General features: G+C 40.1%; 5 protein-coding genes across 10 annotated transcripts; 2 read left to right on the top strand and 3 right to left on the bottom strand.

Annotated features, from left to right (window-relative positions):
- Positions 1–8205: 8205 nt before the first annotated feature.
- On the bottom strand, positions 8206–9340 carry LOC115765935. The gene is made up of 2 exons (XM_030709681.1): positions 9096–9340; positions 8206–9037 (listed from the first exon to the last, which is right to left on the bottom strand). The coding sequence occupies exon 2, from the start codon at positions 8954–8956 to the stop codon at positions 8384–8386; it is 573 nt and encodes a 190-aa protein (XP_030565541.1). The 5' UTR covers positions 8957–9037; positions 9096–9340; the 3' UTR covers positions 8206–8383.
- Positions 9341–10421: 1081 nt separating this feature from the next.
- LOC115765953 lies at positions 10422–11614 on the top strand. The gene has a single exon (XM_030709702.1). The coding sequence runs from the start codon at positions 10560–10562 to the stop codon at positions 11598–11600; it is 1041 nt and encodes a 346-aa protein (XP_030565562.1). The 5' UTR covers positions 10422–10559; the 3' UTR covers positions 11601–11614.
- Positions 11615–11673: 59 nt separating this feature from the next.
- LOC115765955 (glucosamine-6-phosphate isomerase) lies at positions 11674–14439 on the bottom strand. 5 transcript variants are annotated; one of them, XR_004018166.1, is made up of 6 exons: positions 14308–14439; positions 13724–13845; positions 13534–13661; positions 12931–13472; positions 12189–12391; positions 11738–11820 (listed from the first exon to the last, which is right to left on the bottom strand). XR_004018166.1 is itself a non-coding variant. In XM_030709704.1 (5 exons), coding segments are annotated over exons 1-5 (828 nt in total). In that variant the 5' UTR covers positions 13822–13889; the 3' UTR covers positions 11798–11818. The 5 variants fall into 5 exon arrangements, 3 of the variants coding, with proteins under 3 accessions (XP_030565565.1, XP_030565564.1, XP_030565563.1); XR_004018165.1 differs by lacking the exon at positions 14308–14439 and having other exon boundaries at positions 13724–13888; XM_030709704.1 differs by lacking the exons at positions 12189–12391; positions 14308–14439 and adding an exon at positions 12628–12685 and having other exon boundaries at positions 11798–11820; positions 13724–13889.
- Positions 14440–16108: 1669 nt separating this feature from the next.
- LOC115765866 (lamin Dm0) lies at positions 16109–19199 on the bottom strand. Of its 2 annotated transcripts, none has more exons than XM_030709598.1 (5): positions 18896–19199; positions 18308–18365; positions 17729–18218; positions 16962–17665; positions 16109–16894 (listed from the first exon to the last, which is right to left on the bottom strand). In XM_030709598.1, exons 3-5 carry the CDS (start codon positions 18198–18200, stop codon positions 16199–16201), a joined length of 1872 nt encoding a protein of 623 aa, XP_030565458.1. In that variant the 5' UTR covers positions 18201–18218; positions 18308–18365; positions 18896–19199; the 3' UTR covers positions 16109–16198. The 2 variants fall into 2 exon arrangements, with proteins under 2 accessions (XP_030565458.1, XP_030565457.1); XM_030709597.1 differs by having other exon boundaries at positions 17729–18215.
- Positions 19200–19282: 83 nt separating this feature from the next.
- LOC115765867 (ATP-dependent RNA helicase WM6) lies at positions 19283–22279 on the top strand. Its single transcript, XM_030709599.1, has 8 exons — positions 19283–19381; positions 19583–19833; positions 19900–20123; positions 20187–20370; positions 20443–20561; positions 21471–21602; positions 21680–22082; positions 22145–22279. The coding sequence occupies exons 2-8, from the start codon at positions 19635–19637 to the stop codon at positions 22156–22158; spliced, it is 1275 nt and encodes a 424-aa protein (XP_030565459.1). The 5' UTR covers positions 19283–19381; positions 19583–19634; the 3' UTR covers positions 22159–22279.
- The last annotated feature ends 118 nt before the right edge of the window (positions 22280–22397 follow it).

Genomic DNA, 22397 nt, shown 5'->3' with positions numbered 1-22397 from the left:
CTCTACGCACAACTGTGCCCCATTAGATCCTTTGAACTTGTCCCAGAAACGTTGGCATGCAATTAGAAAATGTCGCTGCAATTATCGCATGCATTACATATTTAACATGAAATGCTTTTAATAAAATAATTTAATCATAATTATGCAACTGGTATCCCCGAGACCTGCTCCAGCTGGTGCTGCAACTGGAGCTGGTGGACCGCGCACGCACTCCCGGCATACGCAGACAGACGCCAAAGTGCGCTGCCTGACACAAATTCCCTTTCAACTTGCATAACAAGCTCTCCAGCGGGCCGTCCAAATGGCAAACCAGTAGCGCCCCTCCAATCCTCCCCTTGACAATTTGAAATTCCTTGCAGCTGGAAATGAAATGGTGACATGTTTGCGCTGGCGTTATGAGTGCCAGGCCAAAAACAATGCCCGTCCGGCTACGTGGCGTCCAAGCAGTCAGAGCAACAACAACAACAAAAGATGTGGCACATTCCGGCGGGTGGAGGCGTTCGCTGGATTCGCAACTTGGACTGCCTCTCTGCCCGTTCCCTCCTTTCAGCCCCCCTTGGACCACGCACATGTGCCGCTTGTTAATTGCTGTGCCAAGTATTTTGCTTTAATTAAATTTTCTGTTTCATATTTTTTTTTATGAGCAACATTTTTTTATTAATTGCTCAAATTTAGATGTTCGCATTTTGCTGTGGGAGCTTTTGCTACCCCTAAAAGCCGTGGGCTCGAAAATTGCTGTGGTGGCTTTTTCCCCATTTCCTGTTGCTCAGAAGCCAATTTATTAATGGTTCGGGCTGTGACTAATTTTTGGCTGCTTGCATTTCGGAAGCTGCTGGCCATAAATTATTGAGGAATATATTATAAAGAAATGATATATATGCGAGCAATGAAGAAACTCTTTAAGGCACAGCTACTTTCAGTGTTGAAAAGTGTGCTAAAAACGCCTACTTTTACATAAATTTCGGCCAGATTTGAAGGCCTAATTATTGTAGAGGTCAAACCAAAAAAGGGGTACAATTACGTTGCCAGATTTAAATGCCAAACTGTTTAAAGTGCCAAACGATGATTAAAAACCCAAACCACGTGAAAATCGGTTGAGTTTTGACCGAGTTATGACGTTGGGAAATTTTGACACATGTCATATGAGATTTTTAAGGGTACAATTTTTACATGAATTTCGATGAAAAATTACGTTGCCAGATTTAAATGCCATATTATTCGAGGGGCCAAACCATTAACAAAAAGCCAAGCCACGTGAAAATCGGTTGAGTTTTGACCGAGTTATGAGGTTGGGAAATTTTGACACATGTCCGTATGAGAAGAGATTTAGGGGTACAATTTTTACATGAATTTCGATGAAAAATTACGTTGCCAGATTTAAATGCCATATTATTCGAGGGGCCAAACCATTAACAAAAAGCCAAGCCACGTGAAAATCGGTTGAGTTTTGACCGAGTTATGACGTTGGGAAATTTTGACACATGTCCGTATGAGAAGAGATTTAGGGGTACAATTTTTACATGAATTTCAATGAAAAATTACGTTGCCAGATTTAAATGCCAAATTGTTTTTAGTGCCAAACGATGGGTAAAAAATCAAACCACGTGAAAATCGGTTGAGTTTTGACCGAGTTATGAGGTTGGGAAATTTTGACACATGTCATGTGAGATTTTTAAGGGTACAATTTTGACATGAATTTCGATGAAAAATTACGTTGCCAGATTTAAATGCCATATTATTCGAGGGGCCAAACCATTAACAAAAAGCCAAGCCACGTGAAAATCGGTTGAGTTTTGACCGAGTTATGAGGTTGGGAAATTTTGAGACATGTCCGTATGAGAAGAGATTTAGGGGTACAATTTTTACATGAATTTCGATGAAAAATTACGTTGCCAGATTTAAATGCCAAATTGTTTTTAGTGCCAAACAAGGATTAAAAACCCAAACCACGTGAAAATCGGTTGAGTTTTGACCGAGTTATGAACAAAAAGCCAAGCCACGTGAAAATCGGTTGAGTTTTGACCGAGTTATGACGTTGGGAAATTTTGACACATGTCATATGGGATTTTTAAGGGTACAATTTTTACATGAATTTCGATGAAAAATTACGTTGCCAGATTTAAATGCCATATTATTCGAGGGGCCAAACCATTAACAAAAAGCCAAGCTACGTGAAAATCGGTTGAGTTTTGACCGAGTTATGAGGTTGGGAAATTTTGACACATGTCCGTATCAGAAGAGATTTAGGGGTACAATTTTTACATGAATTTCGATGAAAAATTACGTTGCCAGATTTAAATGCCATATTATTCGAGGGGCCAAACCATTAACAAAAAGCCAAGCCACGTGAAAATCGGTTGAGTTTTGACCGAGTTATGACGTTGGGAAATTTTGACACATGTCATATGAGATTTTTAAGGGTACAATTTTTACATGAATTTCGATGAAAAATTACGTTGCCAGATTTAAATGCCATATTATTCGAGGGGCCAAACCATTAACAAAAAGCCAAGCCACGTGAAAATCGGTTGAGTTTTGACCGAGTTATGACGTTGGGAAATTTTGACACATGTCATATGAGATTTTTAAGGGTACAATTTTTACATGAATTTCGATGAAAAATTACGTTGCCAGATTTAAATGCCATATTATTCGAGGGGCCAAACCATTAACAAAAAGCCAAGCCACGTGAAAATCGGTTGAGTTTTGACCGAGTTATGAGGTTGGGAAATTTTGACACATGTCCGTATGAGAAGAGATTTAGGGGTACAATTTTTACATGAATTTCGATGAAAAATTACGTTGCCAGATTTAAATGCCATATTATTCGAGGGGCCAAACCATTAACAAAAAGCCAAGCCACGTGAAAATCGGTTGAGTTTTGACCGAGTTATGACGTTGGGAAATTTTGACACATGTCCGTATGAGAAGAGATTTAGGGGTACAATTTTTACATGAATTTCGATGAAAAATTACGTTGCCAGATTTAAATGCCAAATTGTTTTTAGTGCCAAACGATGGGTAAAAAATCAAACCACGTGAAAATCGGTTGAGTTTTGACCGAGTTATGAACAAAAAGCCAAGCCACGTGAAAATCGGTTGAGTTTTGACCGAGTTATGACGTTGGGAAATTTTGACACATGTCATATGAGATTTTTAAGGGTACAATTTTTACATGAATTTCGATGAAAAATTACGTTGCCAGATTTAAATGCCATATTATTCGAGGGGCCAAACCATTAACAAAAAGCCAAGCCACGTGAAAATCGGTTGAGTTTTGACCGAGTTATGAGGTTGGGAAATTTTGACACATGTCCGTATGAGAAGAGATTTAGGGGTACAATTTTTACATGAATTTCGATGAAAAATTACGTTGCCAGATTTAAATGCCAAATTGTTTTTAGTGCCAAACGAGGATTAAAAACCCAAACCACGTGAAAATCGGTTGAGTTTTGACCGAGTTATGAACAAAAAGCCAAGCCACGTGAAAATCGGTTGAGTTTTGACCGAGTTATGACGTTGGGAAATTTTGACACATGTCATATGGGATTTTTAAGGGTACAATTTTTACATGAATTTCGATGAAAAATTACGTTGCCAGATTTAAATGCCATATTATTCGAGGGGCCAAACCATTAACAAAAAGCCAAGCTACGTGAAAATCGGTTGAGTTTTGACCGAGTTATGAGGTTGGGAAATTTTGACACATGTCCGTATCAGAAGAGATTTAGGGGTACAATTTTTACATGAATTTCGATGAAAAATTACGTTGCCAGATTTAAATGCCATATTATTCGAGGGGCCAAACCATTAACAAAAAGCCAAGCCACGTGAAAATCGGTTGAGTTTTGACCGAGTTATGACGTTGGGAAATTTTGACACATGTCATATGAGATTTTTAAGGGTACAATTTTTACATGAATTTCGATGAAAAATTACGTTGCCAGATTTAAATGCCATATTATTCGAGGGGCCAAACCATTAACAAAAAGCCAAGCCACGTGAAAATCGGTTGAGTTTTGACCGAGTTATGACGTTGGGAAATTTTGACACATGTCATATGAGATTTTTAAGGGTACAATTTTTACATGAATTTCGATGAAAAATAACGTTGCCAGATTTAAATGCCAAATTGTTTTTAGTGCCAAACGATGGGTAAAAAATCAAACCACGTGAAAATCGGTTGAGTTTTGACCGAGTTATGATGTTGGGAAATTTTAACACATGTCATGTGAGATTTTTAAGGGTACAATTTTGACATGAATTTCGATGAAAAATTACGTTGCCAGATTTAAATGCCATATTATTCGAGGGGCCAAACCATTAACAAAAAGCCAAGCCACGTGAAAATCGGTTGAGTTTTGACCGAGTTATGAGGTTGGGAAATTTTGACACATGTCCGTATGAGAAGAGATTTAGGGGTACAATTTTTACATGAATTTCGATGAAAAATTACGTTGCCAGATTTAAATGCCATATTATTCGAGGGGCCAAACCATTAACAAAAAGCCAAGCCACGTGAAAATCGGTTGAGTTTTGACCGAGTTATGACGTTGGGAAATTTTGACACATGTCCGTATGAGAAGAGATTTAGGGGTACAATTTTTACATGAATTTCGATGAAAAATTACGTTGCCAGATTTAAATGCCAAATTGTTTTTAGTGCCAAACGATGGGTAAAAAATCAAACCACGTGAAAATCGGTTGAGTTTTGACCGAGTTATGAACAAAAAGCCAAGCCACGTGAAAATCGGTTGAGTTTTGACCGAGTTATGACGTTGGGAAATTTTGACACATGTCATATGCGATTTTTAAGGGTACAATTTTTACATGAATTTCGATGAAAAATTACGTTGCCAGATTTAAATGCCGTATTATTCGAGGGGCCAAACCATTAACAAAAAGCCAAGCCACGTGAAAATCGGTTGAGTTTTGACCGAGTTATGACGTTGGGAAATTTTGACACATGTCATATGAGATTTTTAAGGGTACAATTTTTACATGAATTTCGATGAAAAATTACGTTGCCAGATTTAAATGCCATATTATTCGAGGGGCCAAACCATTAACAAAAAGCCAAGCCACGTGAAAATCGGTTGAGTTTTGACCGAGTTATGACGTTGGGAAATTTTGACACATGTCATATGAGATTTTTAAGGGTACAATTTTTACATGAATTTCGATGAAAAATTACGTTGCCAGATTTAAATGCCATATTATTCGAGGGGCCAAACCATTAACAAAAAGCCAAGCCACGTGAAAATCGGTTGAGTTTTGACCGAGTTATGACGTTGGGAAATTTTGACACATGTCATATGAGATTTTTAAGGGTACAATTTTTACATGAATTTCGATGAAAAATAACGTTGCCAGATTTAAATGCCAAATTGTTTTTAGTGCCAAACGATGGGTAAAAAATCATACCACGTGAAAATCGGTTGAGTTTTGACCGAGTTATGATGTTGGGAAATTTTAACACATGTCATGTGAGATTTTTAAGGGTACAATTTTGACATGAATTTCGATGAAAAATTACGTTGCCAGATTTAAATGCCATATTATTCGAGGGGCCAAACCATTAACAAAAAGCCAAGCCACGTGAAAATCGGTTGAGTTTTGACCGAGTTATGAGGTTGGGAAATTTTGACACATGTCCGTATGAGAAGAGATTTAGGGGTACAATTTTTACATGAATTTCGATGAAAAATTACGTTGCCAGATTTAAATGCCAAATTGTTTTTAGTGCCAAACGATGGGTAAAAAATCAAACCGCGTGAAAATCGGTTGAGTTTTGACCGAGTTATGAGGTTGGGAAATTTTAACACATGTCATGTGAGATTTTTAAGGGTACAATTTTTACATGAATTTCGATGAAAAATTACGTTGCCAGATTTAAATGCCATATTATTCGAGGGGCCAAACCATTAACAAAAAGCCAAGCCACGTAAAAATCGGTTGAGTTTTGACCGAGTTATGACGTTGGGAAATTTTGACACATGTCATATGAGATTTTTAAGGGTACAATTTTTACATGAATTTCGATGAAAAATTACGTTGCCAGATTTAAATGCCATATTTTTCGAGGGGCCAAACCATTAACAAAAAGCCAAGCCACGTGAAAATCGGTTGAGTTTTGACCGAGTTATGAGGTTGGGAAATTTTGACACATGTCCGTATGAGAAGAGATTTAGGGGTACAATTTTTACATGAATTTCGATGAAAAATTACGTTGCCAGGTTTAAATGCCAAATTGTTTTTAGCGCCAAACGATGGGTAAAAAATCAAACCGCGTGAAAATCGGTTGAATTTTGACCGAGTTATGAGGTTGGGAAATTTTGACACATGTCATATGAGATTTTTAAGGGTACAATTTTTACATGAATTTCGATGAAAAATTACGTTGCCAGATTTAAATGCCATATTATTCGAGGGGCCAAACCATTAACAAAAAGCCAAGCCACGTGAAAATCGGTTGAGTTTTGAGCAAGTTATGAGGTGGGAAATTTTGACACATGTCCGTATGAGAAGAGATTTAGGGGTACAATTTTTACATGAATTTCGATGAAAAATTACGTTGCCAGATTTAAATTCCAAATTGTTTTTAATGCCAAACGATGCGTAAAAAACCAAACCACGTGAAAATCGGTTGAGTTTTGACCGAGTTATGAGGTTGGGAAATTTTGACACATGTCATATGAGATTTTTAAGGGTACAATTTTTACATGAATTTCGATGAAAAATTACGTTGCCAGATTTAAATGCCATATTATTCGAGGGGCCAAACCATTAACAAAAAGCCAACCCACGTGAAAATCGGTTGAGTTTTGACCGAGTTATGAGGTTGGGAAATTTTGACACATGTCATATGAGATTTTTAAGGGTACAATTTTTACATGAATTTCGATGAAAAATTACGTTGCCAGATTTAAATGCCATATTATTCGAGGGGCCAAACCATTAACAAAAAGCCAACCCACGTGAAAATCGGTTGAGTTTTGACCGAGTTATGAGGTTGGGAAATTTTGACACATGTCATATGAGATTTTTAAGGGTACAATTTTTACATGAATTTCGATGAAAAATTACGTTGCCAGATTTAAATGCCATATTATTCGAGGGGCCAAACCATTAACAAAAAGCCAACCCACGTGAAAATCGGTTGAGTTTTGACCGAGTTATGAGGTTGGGAAATTTTGACACATGTCCGTATGAGAAGAAGAGATTGAAGGGTACAATTTTGACATGAAATTCGATGGAAAATTACGTTGCCAGATTTAAATGCCATATTATTCGAGGGGCCAAACCATTAACAAAAAGCCAACCCACGTGAAAATCGGTTGAGTTTTGACCGAGTTATGAGGTTGGGAAATTTTGACACATGTCATATGAGATTTTTAAGGGTACAATTTTTACATGAATTTCGATGAAAAATTACGTTGCCAGATTTAAATGCCATATTATTCGAGGTGCCAAACCATTAACAAAAAGCCAAGCCACGTGAAAATCGGTTGAGTTTTGACCGAGTTATGAGGTTGGGAAATTTTGACACATGTCATATGAGATTTTTAAGGGTACAATTTTGACATGAAATTCGATGGAAAATTACGTTGCCAGATTTAAATGCCATATTATTCGAGGTGCCAAACCATTAACAAAAAGCCAAGCCACGTGAAAATCGGTTGAGTTTTGAGCAAGTTATGAGGTGGGAAATTTTGACACATGTCCGTATGAGAAGAGATTTAGGGGTACAATTTTTACATGAACTTCGATGAAAAATTACGTTACCAGATTTAAATTCCAAATTGTTTTTAATGCCAAACGATGGGTTAAAAAGCAAACCACGTGGAAATTGGTTGAATTTTGACCGAGTTATGGGGCTGGGAAATTTTGACCTATATCTATATTTCATTTTCACACGAATTTTGACCAAAAGCGTTACCTTACTTTAATGCCAAATTGATTTGGCACTTAATGCAAGACAATCTGGCATCAAAAGGTCTTTGATCTCGCCTCGAACTGAAACTGGAGCTGCGGCCAGGATTCAATCGGGAATCGGCAATTAGTATTTGCGGTCGCCAATTGAGGTGCTTAATTATGCAATAAGGGTTACGCGGTCGTCCTGGGACACGACCCCGGAGCACATTGAACTTTGCAATTGCCACAAAAATAAAAAGACCGTTGACTTAAAGTTGTAATTGGAGTCAGGTGAACGATTTTAAATTGCCATAAAAATATTAAGAGTAAACAAAATAAATACAATTACAAATAGGCATATCAGCTAGAACTATTCGAATAGATATATGGCTATTACGTATATATGTATATGTACAGAACGATTAATTTCAAATCAACTATAATTAATGAGGCTGCCAACCAGCTTGACTTAATAGGCCTGTCGATGCTTGTCCTTGTTGCTGGGCTTCTTCGAGGAGATGAGTGTGCGGCGTTTCAAACGCTTCAGTTTTGTCTTCTCACGCTTGCGCATCTTCTCCTGGGCCACCTGGACAATGGTGTCGCGCAGCTTTAGTCTGTATTTCATGAGATTGTTCAGTTCGTTGCCCAGTCCCTGCTGCTCCATGGGCGCCAGATTCTCATCGTTGGCATCCTCCTCGTCGTCCGTCAACAGGGCCAATTGGCTTTCGGCCCAGGCTGCATCATCGTCCAGCAGCGCGTGTGAGCGTGGCAGCTGCGACTCCTGCTGCTTGAGCAGCTCCTCGGTGAGCAGCAGCTTCGAGGTGGCCCACTTGACCACATGATGGTCCTTCAGTGCCATTTGCTGGCGATAATGAAACAAATGCAACGTCACATTTGCCTTGGGATATGACTCCTCCTCCGCTTCCTCCTGTTCCGTCGCAGCTGAATCTTCAGCTGGGCTGCTGCTGCTCACGGCTGGCATTGGTTGGACCACAGCCACTGGCCTATCGCAGGATACTTTTGCTTCCAGTACATTGCCCATCTTGGTGCCTTACCAGTTCAATTATCACTGACAGCTGCAGCTAATACGCGCCCCGAATATATATACGATATAGGCTATATGCTGGACAAAATAGATTATAAACTTTGGCGGGACGAGCAGGTAGACATCAACTACCTACTTTGGGAACACCTGGTGCTGGATTAGAGAACGTTTTCGAAAACCCCTAAATATCTGGAAAAACAATAAAAAAAAATGCTTCAGGCTTCTTATAGTCTAGGGTTGCCGCAGAGCTAATAAGTAAGTTTTCCCTTTCGACTTCGGTTTCGGCAATTTGTCAGAAGACGTGAATTCGTTGCGCTATTTTTACGATATTTAACTAGAAATTCAAATATATGTATGTTTAGAGTACTACATTTTAGCAACTTTTCACATAGATTTATTCACACGCCTGCTAAGTCAATTCATTTTTGACTTGTTGATATTTAAGAACATTTCTTAAAGCGCATATTTAAAATATTTAACCTAAAAGTAACGTAACCTAAAAGTATCTAACCTAAAAGTTAGGTTAGGTACATGTTTGCACTTTACGTAAAGCTAACATTCCCATTAAAATGTTATCAAAAATGTGAGCATCTAAGCTGTCAATTTGATTTTGCTTTTACAAACATTACGGCATCTAAAATGTTCGTAACTAACCTTAAAATTTAAAATACTTAACCTAAAAGTAACGTAACCTAAAAGTATATAACCTAAAAGTTAGGTTAGGTACATGTTTGCATAGTTAAGCTAACATTCCCATTAAAATGTTATCAAAATGTGAGCATCTAAGATGTCAATTTGATTTTACGAACATTACAAACATTACGGCATCTAAAATGTTCGTAACTAATCTTAAAGTTGGGAAAAGCCCATGTTTGTAATTTAAACATATATTATATATAAATTTTATTAAATTATATCTAATGTCAAGAGTTTAGGCTACTTAAGACTCTAGCCAGGCCCTAAACTCTTACAAGCGTTTATTGATCTAACCTCAAAAGGCTCTGCCTAACCTGCAAGTTAGAAAAAGCGCAAGCGTGATATTTTAAAATATCTAATGCATCCAAATTTACAAAAAACGCAAAAACCTGATCAAATGAATATTCCAGATTGATAGACAATGCTGTCCAAATCATAAATGCATAAGTGCTTAACTTTAAAGGTTCGTACCTAACCTGCAAGTTGTTAAAAGCGCAAGTGTGAAATTATAATATATGTAATGCACACACTTACAATTTCGTCAAGTACTTGAGAGAATATTTAAGTTGATTTTGAGCATATTCTATGCTAATCTCAAGAGCATATTTAAAAAGTTATTACCTAACCTCAAAAGCACGTACCTAACCTACAATTTGGGTCAAGCGCACGTGTGGCGATTCCATACTGTACTGCTCAAATGTTCACAATTTCGTCAAGGATTTGAGCAAGTATAGTTGATTTCAAACATAATATTCGACCCAAATATTTGATGCTTATTACACATCGTGTACCTAACCTCAATTGTTTATTACCTAACCATGCAAGTTGGGACACGCACACGTGTGCATCAAGTAGGCAGGTCAATTGACATTGAGCTGCGGCAATCCTACCTGTCCGTGGATATATGGTATATCCAGGGATATATAAGCCGGTTAACATGTCGCCAAATGCAGCACTCGCTTCTGAACGCCCGTTGGCCATGGACCAGAACACAACTCAGCTGTTGATGTTCCGCGCACCGTTGGACGCACAGAGTCAACTGTTCATATTCAATTCGCCCATCGACTATTCAGATCAGCAGCTAGTTGTGTATCAATATTCCGGTATGCTGGACGGCGACAGTGGCTATTGTGTGGTCTATAAGCGGGATCATTTTATCATCAACAATCCGCCCAATTATCAGAGTCCCACCAAGCGCAGCTTTCTCAACGAGTGCATCCGTCAGCTGTATATCATCAATGGACTGGCCCACAAGCTGCTCTGGGCGCCCAACACATCGCTGGCCAGCCGCCAGGAGCTGTGGCAGCAGGTGGACCTTTGCCTGCAGCCGGAGCGTCTAAGTGCGCATAGCGCCAGCCTGCAGCGGGTCAAGCGGCAGCTGTTCCGGGAGACGCGACGTAGCCGCAAATGCGCGCCCAGTGTGCGCGGCCAGGTCTGGGGCACACAGGTGTTATACTTTAGGCCGATGCGTTCAAAGCTTGGCCGGCGGAACATACGTCGCGGCTACATGACGGTGGCCAGACACATTGTGCTCCAGCAAATGATACGTGAGAATCTGAAGCGTGAGATGATCCACACGCCCGCGGTATGCCAGAGCGTCATCAACGCCGCCGAGGGCATATTCAATATGAATGCCGGTGTCATCGGCGAGATATGCAGCTATCATCGGAGCGCTGCACGCCATCAGTCCGCCGTAAATTGTCACCTGAGCGACGCTGAGCTGCGTCTGCGCAACAACGAGGCCTGCCAGCTGACGCAGCGTGCCAAACGGCTGGAGGCCATGTTCCTGCACGAGCAGGTGCGTCGCGCTGTACAGAATCATCAGCTTATATTGGAGGAGTCCGTGCGTTCCATATACTATGCCAAGCAGCTGTTTCGTCTGATTGAGGATCACGAGGAGTTCGTCTATACGGACAAGCAGATAATGGGGCGTGGCTGTTGTTAGATCTGTCTCCCACTCTCTCATCCTCTCATTTTATATATGTAAAAATATATTTGTAAGCATTAACATAAGTAGTTTGTATAAAAATTCAAATGCATAACACTATACAAAATTAATTGTTATTATTGTTCCTGGTCGATTCCAAATCGATCGAGGCACGCCAATTCTAGTATTTCGCTGTCTTTTGCTCCTCTATCAGCTGGGAATGTACACCCATAAGGCTCTGCAAAAAGAAAAGGGTTTTTTTCTGATTAATTATACTTGACATAATCGATTTATATTCCAAACTGCGACCTATCCTTTGATTTTCTCTGTCATTTCTATAGATTTTAAAGTTTGTCATACTTTCTTTCACTTTCATATTCTGATCATAAATTTGACAATCACACTATTTTTCTAAGATTTCTTAGCTACCATCTTTTAACAAATTGTATCTTAAATTATTCTCTGGAATTCTTAAAAGCATATAAGGTTTTTTGATATAATACAAAGAAACAAAGTATCTAAGCATCTAGAGTTATAGGCATTATTTATTTTATAGGCAGCGAATCCCACAAAGCTTATCAGAAATCTAACAGGCTAATAGTTTACCATATGACTTCTTAAAAGAGTTGCCCATTTCTTGTCCTGGATGCGTTCTTATATACTTTGTATTTATTCTTCTTATTTATTGCATCTATTTGTTTAGATCTTGAAAGTCTTCCCATTCACAGTTTCTGAAACATTTCTTGAGTTTCAATATTTTTCAATTGAGTTTCTTTCGAACAGTCCTTAGATTCAATTGCTTGAACAGTCTGAAAATATGCTGCATTATTATTTTAAACAACTTAAGTACTAAAACTAAAACCTATGCATTTATTACTATGAGTGAGTAGCCTGTTGTGGACTCTGGCCTCCTACTAATCCAACGAGCTATAGCTCTCAATAAAGTCCTAGCAAACATTTCCTTAAAACTCTCTTTAATTATAAAATATCCGCTTAGTGTATACTAATTGAAAAAATAGGCCCAACCGCTTTGGTTATACATTACATTTGAAGTTTGTGTAACCCTCCTGGAAGGCATCGGCATTTGTATCTCTTAGTATGCCCTGTGAAATTATGAAAAACATATGGCAGCCAGACATTAGCAAAGATATATCCTCAGCCATAAGACTAACCAAGTTAACCAAGTTGAGAGAAGCAACAGCAGCTATTGGATTAGTATATAGTATAAGGTTAAGCTAACAGAACCAGCACCTTGGCAAGCTACGTATATATCCGGTGTATATCCTAATTATATCCAGCAGCCCAATCGAATACCAACTAGCTACAATTGTAGTTGCCTTGCGCATACCTGGAAGTATTTAACCGTCTTTACGCGCAGCTCCAGCGTCGCGTCCTCATCGCAGATCATCAGAGTATTTGCATGCTGCTGGAATGCGCTGACAGTCCACATATGATTGACGCCCTCCTCGATGGCCTTATAGAGAGCGAAGGCCTTGTGGGCGCCGGTAATCAGGATCATGACCTCATTCGAATCCATGACGGTGCCGACGCCCACAGTGAGCGCCTGTTTCGGCACTTTATTAATGTCATTCTCAAAGAAACGGGCATTCGCCTCCAGCGTATCCTGTGCCAGCGTCTTGACACGTGTGCGCGAGACCAACGATGAGCCGGGCTCATTGAAGGCTATATGGCCATCGGGTCCAATGCCGCCAATGAATAGCTCTACGCCGCCAGCTTGCTTGATCAGCTCCTCAAACTGTTTGCACTCGGCAGCCAAATCGGGCGCATTTCCATCCAATATATGCACATTAGCGGGCTCAATATCGATGTGCTTGAGGAAATTGTGCCACATGAAATAGTGATAGCTCTCGGGATGATCACGCGGCAGTCCTGCAAAGTGCATGCTTTAGCTTTGTATATAACTTGATAAGTGCAAATCCCCCGCACTTACCCACATACTCATCCATATTGAAGGTCTTCACATACCGAAAGGAGACCTTGCCCTGTTTGTAGAACTCAATCAGGGCTCTGTACATGCCCAAAGGTGTGCTACCCGTGGGCAGGCCCAGCACAAAGTATCTGTGGAATTTAAAGAGAGAGAGAGAGATTATATTAAACTGGACCATGTTGATAAGACTCACCTATCGGGTCCCGGCTTAAAATCATTGATCCGCTTGACCACATACTTGGCCGCCCAATTGCCAACCGATTCGCTTGTTTCCAAGATAATCAAACGCATTTTTTCTACTTTTATTATTTAGTACTGAAAATTTTGAGTATAAATTAAGTGTTTGACTTGTTTTATGCATTCTGATTGTGGATAAGATTAGCTGAGGCATATACATTTTAAGTAGGTTATGTATTTATGAATTTCTGTTGGTAAACTGTTCTTTACCTTATTTTGAGCATCGATACAGTGGGCACTCGAAGCAGTAATTGGTATAATTAATTTCGCATTTCATAATATTATTAGTTTAATTTCAATGATATAACGAGTTCTTTGTTGTAGGGAATTTATCTTTTTACGATACATTTTTCTCTTACACTGGCACTGATCAGCTCAACTTATCGAACGCCCACTGTATTCACTTTCGTTCTCAATTATGAAGAATGAGTGAGTGAGTGAGTGAGTGAGTGAGAGAGTGAGTGAGAGAGAAACAGACATTTGCACTTGAATTTCTATGGAGGACACTTGACGGTCGTCAAGCAGCACACGTCCACTCACCTGAACAAGGCTAACGAATATAGTTTCAAAAAATATTGTATTTAACAATAAATAAAGGCACGCACTGGCTATCGCAGTTGGCTGAACAAATAGCGAGCGCACCTGGAGCGTTCGAATCGCTGACAAGACTGGCAAACAAGCTGTGTGTGCCGCTTCAATTTGGCTGCCAATTTATATACAATAATAATCGCGAATAGCTCTTGCTTATACGCGCTCTTAGCGATAAAGAGAATACGCGAAGCTGCAATTCAAACAACATAACCTTGAGATACTTTCTGACCGGGCTTATCGCGTCGCGTTGTATGCGAACCGCTATAAACTCCAAGGGGTGCCACACACAACTCGACGCATTTATCAGTTGCAGCGTCAGTTTAGCTGCAGCCACAACCACCCGCCGACAACTAAACGAAAAAGCGACAAGAATAACACATTTAAATAGCGCTTAATATGCAGCAACAATAGTTGAATGAACTTGACGCTGTCAAAATGAGTGAGTACATTGGTGAGCAGCAACGCTGTGCGGTACTCTTCTTTTTTTTTTCTTTGAGTGGCTTAACTTATTGGCGTTGCCAGATGGTGAGCATATTTGAGTCAATATCCAGTCACATGCATACATACAAAAGACACAAATATCCAAAAATAACTCAACACGAAACGAGCAGCACGCAGCTAGACAAAAGTGTACACTCATGCCCTACAACAAGTCTGGTTAGTTTGCACAGCAGCTTGGACCGCAAATCATATAAGATTGAGTGCAAACGTTTTTATGAAACATATTTATTCATATAGCAGTTACATATAGGCTTAAGTTTAACATTTTATAGTTAGGCTCTTTATTTGTTTTTAATGAATTGTTGTGTCGTGGCCACACCCACTTTGAGCTGATTTTGTTTGCACACAGAAAACAAGAAAACCGGTTCAGCGGCCAAGAACCAACAAAAACAATCTAACGAGCACCAACGAAGGGAGAAATTTCGACTCATTTTAAAAATATACTGCAGGCTCTCCTCACATACATACATACATAGCTATTTATGAGTATTTTTAATGCTCTGCTCGCACAAAAAAATACTTTACATATATATAATGTACATGTGTGTAGTATGTTGAGGGGGGCGGGGGCGGGGGCGTTAGGAAGCTCAACAATATATGTTGTTACATTTTTACTGATTTTTATTGATTTTATTATCGTTTAATTAGTTTTAACATGAGCTCGTCGTAGTATGTTTAATTTTCTGCTTATAAAACTATATATATATATTTATAAGTATATTTATATTTAAATGAAGAAGTAGCTCCAAATGCATCGAAAATGCTGTCAACTCAGCATTTGCAAAGCACTTGAATGCACAAGTACAAAAATGAATAGAGTTGAATATTGTTGATTTTGTAAATTCTATGTGGTATATGTGTAATTAAGCAACATAATTAAATATACCAAATAAAGTTTACAAAACTTGCTTATTGTTAAATAAGGATTGTACGAGGGGGTGGGCTTTTGGGGTTGGCTTTTTCAATATAAAAAAAAAATCTGAATTCGAACATGTAACGTAAATTAATTGTCATTTTTTTCGGTAAACACAAAGGAAATGTTGTGGGTGGGTGGTTGGGTTGGGGGAATCTTAGGTAGAGCACAGAAATTATATATTAAACATGTGGAAGAATAGAGACATGAAATTGTTCTGCAAGTTTTACAATTGAATAAATTAGTTGCTTGGCTTCTGTTTTGTTTAGTTTATGTTTTTTTCTTCTTTTACTACTTAGGGTAGCCACAAAAAATAATAACTTAGTTGATAATATACTTCTGTCTGTTTGTTTTGTTTATTTGTTTGTTGTTGTTTGTGTGTGTGTGTGCTTGTCTGGCTGTGTATTATTATATGCTCGGCTGCTATTACATAATCGCGCACTTCTCGCCCGCCTGCTGGGGATCGCCCTGCTGATGGTACAGCTGCTCGTTGCCATCAACGGCGCTGACACTGCGCCGACGGCTGAGGCGTGTGGAGGACACATGTGTGGAGACAATGCGTTTGATGCGCTCCAAATTGGCGACCGTTTCACCATCGCCATTCAACAGAGTCGTCTTTGTATTGTCGCCCGTAATCCACTTTTGTTGCTTCATCACGATATTCGATGGTGGCTCGTGCGTGGCCCTCGAGTCGGATGACCAAACGGTCACCGTGGCGTTCGGTTCAATTTTAACCGAACGATGGAACTTATAGGTTGTCGCCGGTCCAGAATCGTTAATGGAACGCTGCAGCTGCCAGCCGCCAATGGATACTTCGTCGTTGCCCTTGTTGTACAGCTTCACGAATTTGCCCTCAGGATCGATCTCTTTGATTTCTATGTTGCCCTTGGCACTGGCAGATACATAAAAATCGGATACGCTGCGATCCTCTGACTCATCGACAACGGCACGCTTCCGCTTCAGTCCACCCGATGGGGTGCGACGTGAGGGCGTGGCACGGGTGCTGCGCAACGATTGACTGAACGATTGTACAGTTGCCGAATTGGCGGGCGTTATATTCAGACGCGCCTCCTCGCCCACCAACAGCTTGTCGTAGGCAGCAATTTCCAAATCCAAAGAGACCTACAAATGGTTACAAACGGATTAAGTTTAGGTTTTAGTGAAAAGATCCTCTGTAGTTCTAACCCACCTTGATGTCCATCAAATCCTGATACTCCTGCAGCTGATGTGCCATTTCCTCGCGCAAACGCAGCAGCTCCTTTTCGAGCATTGCAATATCATTGCCATGACGCTCGCGATCAATGTCCAGCTGCTGTTCCAGCTCACGTATGCGGGCATTCAACACCGCATTGGTTGACTCCAGATCATTGATTTTAGCATTGAGTCCATCGATGCGGATGCGTGAATTGCGCAGCTCCTCAATAGACTTGTGCGACGAATTGTGCGTGCGAGAGGCTGCATCCTGCAGCGAACGTATCTTGGCCTCGTACAGGGATTCGATGTCCTCGCGATTGCTACGCATCTGCTCTTCGTATTGGCTGCGCAGCTCGTGCAGCGATTGCTGCAGCTTAGCCTCATACTCGGACGATAGACGGCCATCGATTTCGCTGTATTCGGTTTGACGTATGCGACGCGATTCGTTAATCTCTTGGACGTGAACTTGATCCTTCAGTGAGAGCTCCTCGCGCAAGCTCTGTATATTGTTCTCGAGATCAACGCGCGCCAATGTCTCCTGTTCGAGATTCTTGCGCGAGTCCTCTAGATTCTTACGCAGACGATCTAGCTCCTTTAGTGCCTCGTTTAAATCATCAACTGCCTTCTTGCGATCGGCATTGGCCTGGGTATATTTATTGCTTAGCTCATTGGCACGCGACTCATAGATGCGGGCATTGGCTGGCGAGGTAAAGGCAGGGGTTGATTTGTGTGATTAATGGCTTATGTTGCTTATAAACTCACCCTCAGCAGCGCTGCATTCCTTGGTCTTTTTATCCAGACGCGAGGTCAGCTCCTCATTCTCTTCCCACAGGCGCTTGGTATCAATCTCTAGACGTGCACGTTCGCGTGCCAATTCGTCGAGCATGCGACGTGCTTCGAGCAGTTCCGTCTCATAGATGTTCTTAATGTTGGTCGTCTCTCTGGTAACGGTGTCACGTGTCGTTTGCACCTCAATGCTGAGACGTGAGTTCTCCGTCTCCAGATTGCGTACACGATCTATATAACAGGCCAGACGATCGTTCAGATTCTGCAGCTCAACCTTCTCGACGAGGCGCGAGTGGCGCGTGGGGCTTAACGGGCTGCTCGCCTGTTGCTGCGACTGCGACTGCGACGACGTTGACTGTTGCTGCGGCCCAGATGATGGGGGGCGCGGGGTCGAGGTGCTGCCGGGCTGCGGCGTCGCGGTGCCAGCGCGTCGAGATTTAGACGACATTTTTACGGTCACTTGCTGCTGCCCAAGAAAAATACGTAATGGAAAAAATGAAAAATTGGTTCACACATAATTATGCAAATTAATCTTAAAGCAGACTTTAAACTCACCTTATTATGCTTATGCTTTTAGCTCGAGATATTTTAGCGCGCAATCGTTCGCTTTGGCCTGATAAAATTCCAAACAGAAACAGAAATATCAGAAATAAGAAGAAAAAAAAATCACTCAAAATACGAGCGGAACACGAGAAAGAGCGCAATGAAAGCGAAACTAGTTTCTCTGCTGCTATTGCACTCTTTGAGCACAAAACAAGTTTCTCCACTCAAGCGACTGTACTAAAGCGAACGAACGAAAAAAACAATTGAGTGACTTTTGCGGCGTTTTGTTTATGGGCGTGGGGTAAAAATACGCGGGTGCGGCAGCATAACGCTCGTTAAATATATTAAATGCAAACAAATGTATTTGTTGTAAAAATGCTTTTAACTACTGCACACAAAATTTGTTGCATGAAATTGCACAATATGGCGTTTTTAATTCACAATTTGCCTTTTCACAGCGGCATTCTGTTGCAGCTGCAGGGGGGCAAGCGCAATGGCAACTTTGAGAGGGAAACATTAATTAGGAAACTCTTGCACTTTTCACTACCTCTTCCAACACGTAGTTCACAAAACGAAACTTCGAAAATTAAAAGAACTTACGTGGATATTTATATTTATTTGTATGTTGCACAAGTCTAAGGCAGAAAGTTTTATTGCCCTCAGAAAACGCGGCCGACGTGAATCTCCGTTGAGTAGACTGACGCTGACACTTTCGATATTTTCGCGTAACTATGGTAACTATCGGTCAATTGCGTATGCAACTCTGCAATTGATGAAGATGAAACAGCGGTATCGGTAAATTCGTCTTAACTTGCATATGCAATACAATTTAAGCCTTCGAAAATATATTTTTAAATCGTTTTTTTATAATTGATTGACTTTTATAACTTTTTGACTGATGATGCTGGATATCGAATACATGACTACTGCGTCTATCGAAAAGGTACTTCGATTACGATAGTGAAAATTACACTCATTATCGACGTCACGTTCAATCATTGAACTTCAATATCAGCATAGCTTTTTAAACTAGCTGACAAATATTTATTACTCTTAGAAAAATATAAATAAGACAACGTGCAAAAGGTAAGTGCATTTGCCATATGTCAAAAGTTATGAAGTTAAGATCATGCACAAAATGTTTCGCAATATTTTGTAAATCGGCTGTGTGATTCAGTGTAATGAAAAACAAGATGGCGGAGCGCATATGCCGGTTTGGCATATAAAAACGCGGCATTTGCGGCACATACAGGCACATGTAACTTACAAGAGCCATTTTTTTCACAGAATTAAAAAACGGTTCTCGCTAAGCATATAACGCACAGAGAAATAAGAAAAAATGGCCGATAATGACGATCTTCTCGATTACGAGGATGAGGAGCAGAACGAGACCACTGCCGTTGAGAACCAGGAGGCACCAAAGAAAGATGTCAAGGGTACTTATGTATCCATACACAGCTCTGGTTTCCGTGACTTTTTGCTAAAACCCGAAATATTGCGTGCAATCGTTGACTGCGGTTTTGAGCATCCATCCGAAGGTATGTAAAGTGTACAGTTGCGCCTGTGAGAAGTTTTTATGAATTTGTATGTTATAACACTTGCAGTTCAGCACGAGTGCATACCGCAGGCTGTGCTCGGCATGGATATCCTGTGCCAGGCCAAGTCCGGTATGGGGAAAACGGCTGTCTTTGTGCTTGCCACGCTGCAGCAGCTGGAGCCATCCGATAATAACACCTGCCACGTCTTGGTCATGTGCCATACACGCGAACTGGCATTCCAAATAAGCAAGGAGTACGAACGTTTCTCCAAGTATATGCCCACAGTTAAGGTATGTACAGCTTAACCTATTCCATGGCTTAGGGTTTGCTTTAATTACCCTTGTTCTGGACAGGTGGCTGTATTCTTCGGCGGTCTGGCAATCCAAAAGGACGAGGAGACTTTAAAGAATGGCACACCCCACATTGTTGTTGGCACTCCTGGACGTATTTTGGCGCTCATCCGCAACAAGAAGCTGAACCTGAAGCATTTGAAGCACTTTGTTCTGGACGAATGTGACAAGATGTTAGAGCAGCTGGGTAGGTTTTTTATAATATATTTTCAAAACGCAGAAAGTTTATGCCAATACGTATATGATTTTTCTTTGACAGATATGCGTCGGGATGTGCAGGAGATTTTCCGTAGCACACCACACGGCAAACAAGTTATGATGTTTTCCGCCACTTTGAGCAAAGAGATTCGTCCCGTTTGCAAAAAGTTTATGCAAGATGTAAATATCTTCGTCGCACTTCTACTACTACTACTATTACGACCACTAGCTATAATAATATATTGCGAAAGCACGCACGCCATACAAATCAACCTAAATACTACCAAAAAACAATTGTCACACATTCTGCCTTATACCTGAAATCAGTCAACTTTCTTGTAACTGGTTAAAACGCGTTAATTGTAAATGTTTACGAGCACAGTCATATTAACCAAACTTTGTAAATGGTTAAACGTTGCAATATCTTGTCTATGATTGCCAAACACCATTTTCTAAATGGTTAAACGCATAAATACAAACCGAGCTGGCGCTATAAGCGCATAACATATATAAAATCCTTGTCCATAACCATCAGAAACCATTTTCTAAATGGTTAAACGCGTAAAATGCAAACGATAAAACGCTAAGTGCGTATAAAATATACCGAAACTTTTGCCTATAAAACTCAAACCATTTTCTAAATGGTTAAACGCGAAATACAAACGTCAAACTACCAAAAATAACAAAGAATAAATTTTAAATCGCAACCAGAAATGCAACCAACAAATATATATATATATATAAATATTTATATATATTAAAAAAAAATCAACAGCAGTCACACAAACGATACTGAAAATGAGTCTGATACTTCCCACGAATCGCCTGATGTCCACATGGAGCGCTAGCTACCCTGTCGAACAGCCTTTGAGGTGATGATAGACGCTACAGATGCGCAGCAGTGGCGGCAGCAAACAACAACATTAATATACCCGTACATACATACTAGTTGATGATGATGTTGGTTTTTAGCGTGGCCGTATGTAGAATTTGTAGGCGTACCCTAGCTTAAGTTTTCATTTGCATATGTCAAATTTAATTGTTTTTCTCTTAAAATGCAAACAAAACCCATTTCCAATATTTCAATAGCCCATGGAGGTGTACGTCGATGATGAGGCCAAACTGACGCTGCACGGCCTGCAGCAGCACTATGTCAATCTTAAGGAGAACGAGAAGAACAAGAAGCTGTTCGAATTGCTCGATGTGCTCGAGTTTAATCAAGTAATATCTTCAGACTTTTGACTTCATAATCTCCCTATCTATTTTATATGGTATACTCAACGATATTCTCGCTTTAGGTTGTCATCTTTGTCAAGTCTGTGCAACGTTGTGTGGCCTTGGCGCAGCTGCTGACCGAACAAAACTTTCCGGCCATTGGCATTCATCGCGGCATGAATCAGGATGAGCGTTTGAATCGTTATCAACAATTCAAAGATTTCCAGAAGCGCATCCTGGTTGCCACAAATCTCTTTGGACGCGGCATGGACATTGAGCGTGTGAATATTGTATTTAACTATGACATGCCCGAGGATTCGGACACATATCTGCATCGTGTGGCGCGTGCTGGTCGTTTTGGTACCAAAGGCCTGGCCATTACCTTTGTCTCCGACGAGAACGATGCTAAGATACTTAACGAAGTACAGGATCGTTTCGATGTCAACATTAGCGAGCTGCCAGAGGAAATTGATTTGTCCACATACAGTAAGTGCTTAATTATGTTTTAAATTGTTCGTTGTTATAAGCGTTCGTGCCTTATTTTACAGTTGAGGGACGCTAGTCATAGCGCGTGGAACATCAGAACATTTAAGATCAGCATAAGACAGTAATGCAACTATATAACAAAAGATACCAATTTTTATAAAATTTACTTTATAACTAATAAACTACAATCCAAACAACGTGTTAATGTAAAATAATATAAATGCATTTGTTTGGTTTCTTCAGAAATGAATCTTAAATAGATGAAATGTAGAGACTGAGTAATTCATAAGACAAACTCTACTCTTACACAAAAGG

This window comes from Drosophila novamexicana, unplaced genomic scaffold, assembly GCF_003285875.2.
Source record: "Drosophila novamexicana strain 15010-1031.04,08,12 unplaced genomic scaffold, DnovRS2.1 tig00001059-arrow-arrow-pilon, whole genome shotgun sequence".
Lineage (NCBI taxonomy): Eukaryota > Metazoa > Arthropoda > Insecta > Diptera > Drosophilidae > Drosophila > Drosophila novamexicana.
The sequence above is the reverse complement of the archived record's forward strand: the minus strand, read 5'-3'. Positions and strand labels throughout refer to the sequence as shown.

Excerpts from the sequence above, each read along its gene's own strand:
- LOC115765955 (XM_030709703.1), bottom strand. The coding sequence starts at position 13,821 with ATGCGTTTGATTATCTTGGAAACAAGCGAATCGGTTGGCAATTGGGCG. Across the intron at positions 13,473-13,533 it reads CAATATGGATGAGTATGTGG|GACTGCCGCGTGATCATCCC; the intron begins GTAAGTGCGGGG and ends TGCACTTTGCAG. Across the intron at positions 12,392-12,930 it reads AGACGGTTAAATACTTCCAG|ACTGTTCAAGCAATTGAATC; the intron begins GTATGCGCAAGG and ends GCATATTTTCAG.
- LOC115765866 (XM_030709598.1), bottom strand. The coding sequence starts at position 18,200 with ATGTCGTCTAAATCTCGACGCGCTGGCACCGCGACGCCGCAGCCCGGC. Across the intron at positions 17,666-17,728 it reads GGAATGCAGCGCTGCTGAGG|CCAATGCCCGCATCTATGAG; the intron begins GTGAGTTTATAA and ends TTACCTCGCCAG. Across the intron at positions 16,895-16,961 it reads AGGATTTGATGGACATCAAG|GTCTCTTTGGATTTGGAAAT; the intron begins GTGGGTTAGAAC and ends AACCATTTGTAG.
- LOC115765953 (XM_030709702.1), top strand. The coding sequence starts at position 10,560 with ATGGTATATCCAGGGATATATAAGCCGGTTAACATGTCGCCAAATGCA.
- LOC115765935 (XM_030709681.1), bottom strand. The coding sequence starts at position 8,956 with ATGGGCAATGTACTGGAAGCAAAAGTATCCTGCGATAGGCCAGTGGCT.
- LOC115765867 (XM_030709599.1), top strand. The coding sequence starts at position 19,635 with ATGGCCGATAATGACGATCTTCTCGATTACGAGGATGAGGAGCAGAAC. Across the intron at positions 20,562-21,470 it reads GCAAAAAGTTTATGCAAGAT|CCCATGGAGGTGTACGTCGA; the intron begins GTAAATATCTTC and ends ATATTTCAATAG. Across the intron at positions 21,603-21,679 it reads ATGTGCTCGAGTTTAATCAA|GTTGTCATCTTTGTCAAGTC; the intron begins GTAATATCTTCA and ends TTCTCGCTTTAG.